The sequence below is a fragment of the Hypomesus nipponensis genome, chromosome 20 (genome assembly GCF_054491055.1).
Source record: "Hypomesus nipponensis isolate SF chromosome 20, ASM5449105v1, whole genome shotgun sequence".
Taxonomy (NCBI): Eukaryota; Metazoa; Chordata; class Actinopteri; order Osmeriformes; family Osmeridae; genus Hypomesus; species Hypomesus nipponensis.
Window position 1 is genome coordinate 5,359,111 of NC_140380.1, and position 10,890 is coordinate 5,370,000.

The 10,890-nt window shown below is 54.7% G+C and overlaps 1 protein-coding gene and 1 long non-coding RNA gene across 5 annotated transcripts in view; both read left to right on the forward strand.

Annotated features, from left to right (window-relative positions):
- Positions 1–388: 388 nt before the first annotated feature.
- On the forward strand, positions 389–2,273 carry LOC146246007 (uncharacterized). The gene is made up of 3 exons (XR_014734602.1): positions 389–542; positions 1,030–1,178; positions 2,010–2,273. It is a non-coding gene; the product is annotated as an uncharacterized LOC146246007 (long non-coding RNA).
- Positions 2,274–2,317: 44 nt separating this feature from the next.
- Positions 2,318–10,890, forward strand: part of LOC146246008 (uncharacterized) — a 15,403-nt gene continuing 6,830 nt past the window's right edge. Inside the window, exons 1-6 of one of the 4 annotated variants that reach the window (XM_084684297.1) lie at positions 2,318–2,634; positions 6,924–7,053; positions 7,497–7,611; positions 8,584–8,598; positions 8,738–8,779; positions 10,477–10,890. The exon at positions 10,477–10,890 is cut by the window's right edge and continues 124 nt beyond it. In XM_084684297.1, the coding sequence (XP_084540423.1) occupies positions 2,454–2,634; positions 6,924–7,053; positions 7,497–7,611; positions 8,584–8,598; positions 8,738–8,779; positions 10,477–10,890 (897 nt within the window). In that variant the 5' untranslated portion in view covers positions 2,318–2,453. Of the gene's footprint in view, positions 2,635–4,398; positions 4,566–6,923; positions 7,054–7,496; positions 7,612–8,583; positions 8,623–8,737; positions 8,780–10,476 lie in introns of those variants that run through there. The other 3 variants (XM_084684296.1, XM_084684299.1, XM_084684298.1) reach the window with 3 other exon arrangements.

The following is a 10,890-nucleotide window of genomic DNA, read 5'->3' on the forward strand; positions in this document are numbered from 1 at the left end:
TGCCATTGGTCTATGGATAAAATAGGCATTAGGGTTCGCTACAACTTCTTTTTAACACATCGAACATGCGATAAAGTGGCCACAAAAAAGTAATTGTATGAAATAAATGAATAAATAGGCTATAAAAACACTTTTTTTAGACTTGTTTTGAGAAGACGTCTAGTGTTCATTCATCGTTGGCTAGTTAGCCTATTTAGTAGCGTATATTTTAAGTTACTTTTTTTAAGTGTAGGCTACATTTCCTATGAATTGCTTTAAAACCGTTCTTTATTTTGAACAAAAGTACACTGTGCCTTTATATTTACGGAAAGAATTATCCCAATTTATTGTTCTACTTACCGCCAGAGGACGCTGTTCTCTTTATTGGCTACTGATTTGATCACGACAGCGTTGTGTAAGTAGTTGTTATTCATCAACAGTCACTACTGCGATTTGCTGATTGTCTTCAAGACTGTAGGCCTACTTGTTTTTGAAGTCTACATGAAAACGTTATCAACGAATGCCTTTGTGCCCTGATTTGAAGCCGCGTACAGCTTTATTTTGTGAGTGGTCATTACAGACGGTTGCATTGCATGGGGGAGGAGTTCTGTACTTTTCAGGGAGTTGGGAAGCGAAGGAGGAGAGGGATGGAAGTTTTTGTCGGAGAAACGTGAAAGAGGGATTTGAGAGTTCAGGGCCAGGAAATAGAATGCGCATGATTTTTTTAAGGGTCGTAATCATGAGAATGGATGGTGTTTACGAGTTATTCTTGCCAGCGATCCTTGTAGCCTAACCCTCCGGGGTTCGTGGACGTAATTGAAGGAGTAAAAAGTGTTTTTATTTTAAGATGTTTTAATAAAGAGTATTAGAGAGAGTATCTCTCTCAACCTCTCTCCCTCCCAACCCCTCTCTCTCTGTCATTATCTCGTGCTTTTAACAGGATGCTGTTACTTCTTTTATAGCGAGGGCGTCTGAGCTCCGTTTCCTGACTTTCTAAGCCAAGTTTGTGCGCGCGTGGGTGTTCCCGTGGCTGCGTGTGTTTCCTCACAGAGTTTAAGGGAGAAGAGAGCGCGAGAGACATAGTTCATGGAATGCTGTGATGTCATCAGCTCAGTCACACACAAAGACGAGGAGGACACACAAGCACTCACTCTCCCGTTGAGTCAACTGTGCTATGGAGCGTCTTGCTGCACCCCACTGTGAGTACATCACTACTTCCCCAGCACAACCTTTCTCAAACCGTCCTCCCTTGGCTTTTAAGTCCTGTCTCTGTTTCTTTGTTGTTGTTCTCCTTCCATCTCCCTTCTCTTTCTCGTCATTTTCTCTCTCTTTCCCAGGCAGTGTTGAGTTTGCCAGTTAGAATGACAGCCCTCACTCCCTCAGTCTGTTGAACCTAGCTTTTGGTTGCCTCCATGGTTTAGCTTTTTGCTGTTTTGCTTTGCCATTGTTGTCTGGGGCGGCGAGGCTGGTAGGGCTGTGTTCCCCCTGCTTTCCTCTCCTGCCGTCCTGGGTTGCGAGTGACCCTGCGGTCCGGCGAAAGACGCAGAGCGAGCACGTTTAAGATGCAGCTGTCTCGAGAGAGAGAGGGAGAGAGGCGGAGGGGAGGGGTGAAGGGTAGGGTGTGTGTGTGGAAGAAGGAGGGAGGGAGGGAGGGGGGGTGCAATGCCGAAAAAAGCCCCATTCCTTAGGAATCTCCTCCCATTCAGGGTAAGGACAGTTTCAGAGCTCTGACATGGCATGAGACTGAAAAGCGGCAGTTGAGCTCGTCGCTGTTCAAAGAGGAAGAGAGGCACAAAGGCTGGAAAGAACCAAACTAAAAGAAGGTAACGACACAATGAACTCTAGAAAATAGAGTCGAAACATTATTGCCAGAAAGAGGGACGAGGAAAGATTACATGTCCAGAAAAGAGACAGGGAGAGTCAGCCAGGGAGAGAGAGAGGGACTACAGGGAGAAATCCGCACACATGTGGAAAGTGCCGGAAGGTTTCCTGTCAGAAGTTGTGATGTGTCCTTTTTCTCCTCCGTTTAGGCTGAGAGATGGACGCTGGGAACTGATGTCCATCGTCGGAAGAGTCACCCCAAGAAGCCGTCCCCCAACTTGCGCATGAGCGTTTGTTGGTTGCGCGTGAGTTTGTGTGCGAGTTTTCGGGGCGGGGGGGGGAAAAGGCCTTTATGGACGCGGCCGGCCCTGCTCTCTGACCCTATTCGACTCCACATGAGGTCTGTTTACGAACCGACTTCCTACCTCAGCCACCTGCCGCTGTGAGGAGGACATCTCCCCCCCCCCCCCGGCGACCCCCTCCTCCCTCCCCCCACCACCACCCTCGCCTCGCTCCCCCTGCGTTGGACCTCGGCACACATCCCACCCCCCCTGCTCCCACCTCCACCTCCCCTCCTGGCCCTCGCCGGAGCTCAAGCCGCGTCTCTCGCCGGCGGACTCCCGTCCGTCTCCCCCCGGCGGGGCCCTGCCGCCATGCTGCAGCAGATCCTCAAGGACATGTACATCGACCCGGACGTGCTGGAGGCGCTGAACGAGGACCAGAAGAAGACGCTGTTCCTGAAGATGCGCCAGGAGCAGGTGCGGCGCTGGACGGAGCGCGAGGAGAAGGTGCCGGCCGACGGGAGGAGCTCCGAGGCCCTCGCGGCCAAGCCAGGTAGACACCCCCCCCTGTCTCTATGTCTCTGTCTCTCTCTCTGTCTCTCTCTCTGGCTCTCTCTGTCTCTCTCTGTCTCTCTCTGTCTCTCTGTCTGTGTCTCTCTCTCTGTCTCTGTCTCTCTCTGTCTCTCTCTCTGTCTCTCCCCCACTTCTCTCTACCACTCTCCCTCACCTCTCAATGACTCTTCCTATCTGACTATGGATGGATCTATCCCATCTGCCCTTTCGACGGACCAGAAACATATTTCCGTCTCCAAACCGGAAAACCAGCGCTGACCTCAACCCCCCCCCCCCCCCCCCCGGCGCGTCACCCGCTCACATACGGCAGTGCCGCCACACACGCCTCTTCACTGTTAGCTACTTAAGTCCTAAACCTCACCATCTGGTTCTCCTTACTGGCAGGCGTGCCAGGCATGTCCCCAGGCCGGCGCCATGTTTGTGTAAGCGCTCTGCTGTGGATTACCTTGACAGGAAGTTACAGACTGACGTTGAGCTGTGAACGTGTGGTTTCACCTCCCTGGTACATCCTGCCGCGGAGGTGTTGCAACTCGGTTTCGCTGTCAGCTTCTGGTTTGTTGCCGGGCTTTTGCCCGCCGAGCAAGCGTCTGCCTGCGCAAGGAGGCCTCGAGTCACGGGCGGGATGTTTTCGAAGGAAGCGGCGGCGTAGCAGTTGCAGAGAAGGAAGGGTGGGAAGATAGGTGGGGGTTTTTTTTAGCTTCCGGGTCTGTCAAACGCTCCCTTTCAAGCCCCCCCGGCGGTATCGGTGAACATAGGGTCTGAGATGGAGGTGGGGCTATGTCATCGATCGGGTCGCAGGAAAATGACACGAACCGCTGACCCAATGCCAGTCTGTGTTTCCAAATGTTTTTGTTTGTTTTTTCTTCAAAAGGGGCTGGTGTGCGCGTCTTGGCCTACAGGCTAGCAGCGTATCTTTGCTTGCCCGCCAGTATGACGTGTGTGTTTGGTGTGTGTGCGTGTAGATACAGGCAGTGAAAACAAGGCCCTGGTTAGTATCATCCCGCTTCCAGTGAAGGACTGAGACGGTGGAACGTAGTTAGTATAAGGGGAGAGGCTTGCTCACGGGGTGAGATTGTAGCTCGTCAGGAATGTGTGTGCAGATAGCCGATTCAAGTAAGTGGTTCCTGGAGGTGGACAGTTATTTTGGACGCCGCTTGCGCGCGTTGCGTGCGCTGCGTGCGCAGGGGGAGGCATGAGCATTATCCACTCGTTTTCGCAGCCCAACAAACGCACGTCGACAAAACCCCCGTGACGCGGCGCGGAAACCGGTTTGACGTAGCCCTCCCAGAATCCAGCCCGTCTGCATTCTCTCTCACGGCACCCGCTCGCTTTGCGCGAAATCGAAACGTCGTCGCCACTTTGCTCCGCTGAGTTTCCTCCCCTCTGACATTCCACGGAAAGAATCTGCGATCACAAGACCCAAAGTTCCCCTTCTGCTGGGGCTGGAAGATAACGGCCGTGTGTGGGGAGATGGGAGAGATGGCCGAGGGTCGTGTACTGAAACACATAGGGCCGTTGGCGCGTGTCAGCGCTGCGCGATGTGTGTGCGTCAAATCAGCCGGAAGTCTTTTCTTGGTCGTGAGGACAAAGCTGCTATTATAAACCCTTCAACCAGGGAAGGGGAGAACAAGTCTCTCTCTCTACTAATGACCAGGACAGCTGTTCCTACGAGTCGTCGCTGTTCCACCCCTCACCACACACACACACACACATCCACGCGCACACGTCTGGTTGCAGACATTCGCTTGGCTGCGGTGCGGCAGACAGGAAGTGGTGGTCAGTTTCTGTGTTCAACAGGAAGTGAGTCATGTCCCAGTCCTTCCAACGAGTAAACGAGGCAGGAAGTGGACAGGAAATGGAGGCGTTTGGAAAACAGAGATTGCACAGCGACATCTTGAGAGCCATGCTTGTGTGAGCACATGCATGTTAGTGTGTTTTTAATTAAGTGGTTTTCACAGTTTAGTTTGGTCGATATTATCTTGTGAGTTGCTTGGCAGTTCCGTAGCACGTGTAGATATAACACAGTAAAATGTGTGTAAGGGTGTAAAGCAAATGTTATGTAAAGTGGATCTCAACAGTCTGCATCTCTGTAACTGTAGATTTTTGCCAAGTTGTAATTAACCAGATTCAACACGTCAATCAGCCAATTATTTGAATGGGCAGTGCTAGATTAGGGTTAGAGTGAAGACCGACATGAAGGTAGCCTTCCGGTTACAGGGTTTGAGAATTCTACGTGGAACTGTTATTTATTTTAGGGTAAACATTTGTATTTACAGTTCAGTTACATCCACATAGCTACCTCCTATATCGAACCATGTACAAGTTTGGAACCCTAAATAATGAAAGGAATCTTTTGACCAACGATATTTCTACAGGGAACAATGGTTTGAAATGATTCAGATCTTCATTTTAGTTGCTGACAGAGACCACCATACTTTGGTGGCAACATACTTCTATGTGAGGTCTGGGTTCAGAAGGGGTTCACTAGTCAGGGAGCCAGGGAATCAGATGGCTGAGCGGTGAGGGAGTCGGGCTAGTCAGGTTGCTGGATCGATTCCCAGCCGTGCCCAATGACGTTGTGTCCTTGGGCAAGGCACTTCACCCTACTTGCCTCGGGGGAATGTACTAAATGATTCAAATGTAAATGTCGTCATACTGGTGACGTTAGCTCATAACCGCATATGCTGCATAGACAGATCCTCTTCTGTCTCTCTGCCCAGACCCAAATATGTTGAATTTACCTCACAAAATAGACTGGGAGCTCACGCTGTCTGCCAAGTCATTTTAGCTCTTCCACTGTTCAGCACTTTGGAAGTTTTAATGGCCAGAGTCCCCTTCACCAACACTTGTAGTTTGCCCTACTTGTTAAAGAGTGCTGTGTGTTTGCAAACCCAGTGTGTTTACCAAACAGCTGTGTGTATGTTTGTGCATGTGCCTGCTCGTTTGCGTGTGTGTGTGTGCGCTCCGGCTTGAAGGGCTTGTCCTCCCTGTGCCGAATGCCGTTGCGTTGACACATCCCAGCAGAACCTGTTCACCGTGGTAACCTGTTTGTCCCGGGGTGCCTGTCCCTGTCCCCTGCCCTGACCCCGCCCTGACCCCGCCCTCCTGGGGAAGCTATGCCGTGTGAGCAGAGTGACACTGCAGTTTAGCTTCCCTCCAGCCCTCCAGCCCCTCCCTCCAGCCCTCCAGCCCCTCCCTCCAGCCCCTCCCTCCAGCCCTCTCCCTCCAGCCCTCCAGCCCCTCCCTTCAGCCCTCCAGCCCCTCCCTCCAGCCCTCTCCCTCCCTCCCTCCCTCCCTCCAGCCCTCCAGCCCCTCCCTCCAGCCCTCTCCCTCCCTCCCTCCAGCCCTCTCCCTCCAGCCCTCTCCCTCCCTCCCTCCCTCCAGCCCTCTCCCTCCCTCCCTCCCTCCCTCCCTCCCTCCCTCCCTCCCTCCCTCCCTCCCTCCCTCCCTCCCTCCCTCCCTCCCTCCCTCCCTCCCTCCCTCCCTCCCTCCAGCCCTCTCCCTCCCTCCCTCCCTCCCTCCCTCCCTCCCTCCCTCCCTCCCTCCCTCCCTCCCTCCCTCCCTCCCTCCCTCCCTCCAGCCCTCTCCCTCCCTCCCTCCCTCCCTCCAGCCCTCTCCTTCCCTCCCTCCCTCCAGCCCTCCCTCCCTCCAGCCCTCTCCCTCCCTCCCTCCAGCCCTCTCCCTCCCTCCCTCCAGCCCTCTCCCTCCTGCCCTCCCTACCTCCTGCCCTCCCTCCCTCCCTCCAGCCCTCCCTCCTTCCAGCCCTCTCCCCAGCCCTCCCTCCAGCCCTCCCTCCAGCCCTCCCTCCAGCCCTCCCTCCAGCCCTCTCCCCAGCCCCCTACCTCCCTCCAGCCCTCTCCCTCCCTCCAGCCCTCCCTCTCTCCAGCCCTCCCTCCCTCCAGCCCTCCAACACAGCGGTCACCGATGAAGCATCAAGTCTTTTTTTTCCCCTTCCTTTCTCCTGCGACCAACATTTGTGTCCATATAAGGATGTTTTCAGCGTGTTCCCAAAAGTCTGCATCACACATGGAGGGCATCTTCACTTGGAGTGCAGTCTCTTATCTAACACAGTGGTTTGGGCTGTGTAGTCCCAGTTTGGTTTGAGTTTGTACTTTTGATGAGTGCCCACAGATAACAACGCTGATAGGGGAGTCGTTCGTTTCCTGCGCTGAACGTGAACGTGTCTCTGACTATCCTGAAGTCTGTATCTGTAGACCATGCTAACTCACGTGTGTGTGTGCGCGTGTCTGTCTGTGTGCTCCCCCGCAGCCAATCGGAAGAGCGTGAGCTGGCTGCTGGGTCGTGATGGCGACGTGGCCGTCATGGTGATCGGGGACTCGGACGAGCCGAGAACCGCCCGGCTCGTGGGAACCAGCCTGGAGGACAGAGCCAGCCTCCAGTACGTGGCCACCTCCCCCTTCCGGAACGTTCCGCACCGTGCCTGTCTTTGTTTTGACGAGGGGGGGAAGTTGAGGTTTTCAACGGGTCGTCTATCTACCTGTTCATCTGTGTTTGTGTAGGGCACATGTAAATAGTTTTGGATATTGGGGCCGGTTTGTTTGGTAGTTAGTTTTACCGCCTCTCTAGATTCCTGTGGACGGTAGATCTGTGTTGAAAGTAGATGAATGCATTTTGGAATATAGACATTTAGTTTTTTTTATCCTGCCCATATAGTTTGGCACAAACGTCAAATCCCTGTCCCCCCAAAAATGGACGATATCCGGCCATGTTTGGGGCTTTGAATGAATATTGACACGTCGCAGTGAACTAACTGCGTTGTGGAGCATGCAGAGCCCACACTGTTCGTTATATAAACCCTGTGTTTGGTCTATGTCTGTGTAGCCAGCAGAAGGCCACACTGAAGAGCAACTTGGTGAACAAAACAACAGCAGCAGAATCAGGAAGAACCGTGGGAGAACCCCCCAAACCCCCGACTGGGATACATCTCAATTTGAAGGTGTGTGTGTGCCTCTCTTCTGTTTCCGTGTGTGTGTGTGTGTGCGCGTGTGTGTGTGGAGGTGACCTTCCTGTTGCTGTCATTAATCTCGGGACACAGCCAAGGGGGCCAGTGAAGACGCACTTTCTCCTGGGAGACTCATCGCTCAGCGGCCAAATAAATCACCCCCCCGTCTACCTCTCCCTCGGCCCTCCTTCCCTCCCTCTCACCCTCTCCTCGCTCCCTCGGCCCTCCTTCCCTCCCTCTCACCCTCTCCTTGCTCCTGTCGGCTCTCCTTCATTACCCCAGATGCTCCCAGAGGCCGTTCCCCCCTGACCACCGCGCCTCACGACCGCGCCCTCTCATCTCTGCCCGCTTTTTTGTTGCTGTTGCCACCTGGCCTTTATCTCTGTCTCTCTTTCTCCGGTGCCCCCTGCCATCTGTGAGTCATTAGTCACCGTGTAGGTGTGTGAATGTATCGATGGCTATAAACGTTTGAATCTGTTGCATCCAATGCATGGTTGTGTGTGTGTGTGTGGTCGTGGGAGGTTTGCGCACGCGCGTGTGTGTGAAGGGTCTACGTTTGTGTCTGTGTGTGTGGCAGTTGGTTAAGGATGCGACGGGGCCATCTCCGTTTGCACGCTATCTAAAAAAAAAAGAAAAAGGTTGAAGATTTGCCGTGTTGTCATGGCAACCGTGTGCACATAAGGAGTGCGAGACCGGGCGGACAGTCTCGCCTGTCCACGATCCTCGTGTGTTTGTGTGTGTGTGTGTGTGTGTGTGCGTGTGTGTGTGTGCCTCAAAGCACTGGCCATTGTCTCATTGCCCAAATGAGAAACATCAACTTCCAACATGGTACGCACACAATAGACTTGAAATGAGCTGGGCCCTATCAATTTGCGGTGCCAACCGCTCGACAAATGCCCGTGTCACTCGGCGCGTCACTCTGTGCGGCCTCCTCTGATGCTGCTGCTGTCGTCTCTCTCCACACAGGGCAACGCTGAACAAGTAAGCTGCTCGCCCCCTCTACAGGTGGGTTTGTGTATTGCGCCCTCAAACGTCCAGTGGTCGCCAGTGCTCTGCTCCGTTTCCTGTTTACCAAAGTGTGTGTGTGTGTGTGTGTGTGTGTGTGTGTGTGAACCCACAGGTGTCAGCCAGCGACAAGCCACCCCCCCGAGCAGTCGATGAGGTAAGTTCAAACCTCCGTTGAGCGTTTGTGAACAAACGACGTGCGCATTTCTCTCTCTCTCGGCTCTGCTCCGGTTCCGGTCCAGTTCAGACCCGGATGCGCTGTAGACGAGAGGGGCCTAGTCTTCCAAAATGCAGCTACTTCCTGTTGTGGGGAGGTCGGCCTATGAGAGGGCTCCCTCTGACACGCTAGCCATGTGAGGCGGCTGGCATTGGGCATCCATTTCTCCCCCCCGGGGCTCCAGAATGTGACTTGGTCACGTCTGCCTGGACACCCCCGCCTGCTCGCTGACTGCACCCTATCCCCTTTTGGTCCCATGGTGTGGAGGTTTAGGCCAGCTGTCTCCTCCCTCCCTCCCTCCCCTCTCTGTCTCTCTCTCCTTCTCTTTTTCTTTCGATCTTTCGCTCTCTCTGTCTCTCTGCAAGTGTCCCGATCCACTTTCTCCCAGCTGTCTACGCGGTTCTCTTTTTCAGACGTCTCTCTGTCTCTCTGTCTCTCTCTTTGTTTGACCTCCCTCTGTCCTCGTCAGAGAGATTAGGAGAGGAAGAACAAACCTAAACAGGTGAAAAAGAAAAAAAACTCCCTTGAAACACAAGGGCCTGTTTTACAAAAATGTAGGAACCAAACACCCCCTTCCCATCTCTCTCTCTCTCTCTCTCTCTCTCTCTCTCTCTCGTATTTTTTTTCTCTCAGGGAGCAGCTGAACTATGCGTTGTCCCCCCCACCCCTTTTATATCCGTCATCACTCCAACATGTGCTCCATGGAGATGGAGGTTAGGATGCCTGCGCGACCCTGGTGTGTGTGTGTGCACATGTGTGCTTCAGGGAGACGTAAAGAGAGCTGTATGGCTTGGGCGAGGCTGTCTTGCTGGACTTACCGGAAAACAGATGGTTGATAAACTTGATCGGGGAATTGGAGGCGCCGGGGACGGTGGGGAGCGCGAGACGCAGATGGAAGGGATTGTGGGATTGTCTCCGGAGGTTTTGGCCACGGCTCTCCTCTTCCCTTCTCTCCTCCTCTCTCGCGCGCCGCTTTTCTCCCCTCCTTTTTTTCCCCTCCTTTTTTTCCCCCCCCTTCTCCCCTCGTCTCTCCCTCTCCTCTCCCCCCCTCCTCACCCCTCCCGCCCCGGCACGCCCTGCCTCGCGCGTCGCCGCCTGCCCTCTGCCCCCCCCTCAACCGCTGTTCCCGGCGAGCCACAGCGCCCCCTGTGCACCGGGATCCGCTCACATCCCGCCCTCCCCTGCGCAGGCGCGGCGGTCGTTGGCCGTGTGTGTTTGTGGGGGGGGGGGGGGGAGGGGTTGGCAGGAGGACATGGTGTTGATTTGGTGCTGCAGTTGCTGATTTGATGGCGCCACAGCAGGGGGTCCTTTAGCTGTCGATTGGAGGGAGAGGGGGAGGGAGGGAGAGATTTTAGATAAGGAAGGCACAGGATTACAGCGACGATGCAGAAGTCGACTTGGAGCAGCCCTCCTCCTACCTCCAGAGTATCCGGTTCGTTCCGTCTCCCTTACTGTGTTGGACCCTCGCCACATCCCAGCCAGTTCCTACGGCGTTACCTCAACAAAAAAAAAGAAACATTTGGAGGCCATGTTTGTGTTTTGCGGATGGTGAATTGGATAGTGAACCTAATGGTGAACCTAAAAGCAAAACCCCAAAAGTTTTTCTTCTTCTTCTTCTTTCTCCCCTGTGTCTGCAGCCTCCAGAGACCCCGCAGGCTCGCGAGGCAGCCACTCCTGAGGAGAGCAAGCCGTCTGTCACCCTCTACAGGCCTCACATCCGAGTCGGCCCTGCCGCTCAGAGGCACGTCAACGTATCCTCTCCACCTCCGGCCTCCGTCACGACCCCCGCCTTCCCGGCCGCCGCGGCCTCCACCCCATCCCTGAGCTCATCGGCGGCGGCAGCCCCAGCCCCGACCTCGTCCGGCTCCTTGGCCTCCGCCCCGGCCCCCTCCCTGCCTCTGCCCGTGTCCTCCGCCCCGGCCCTGGCCCTTGCTCGATGCTCGGCCCCGGCTCTGGCACTGGCTCGCGCCTCATCCCCAGCCTCTACCTCTGCTTCAGCCTCAACCCCGACTCCAACCCCAGCCCTGACCCCCCCGCTGGCCCTTTCCCCC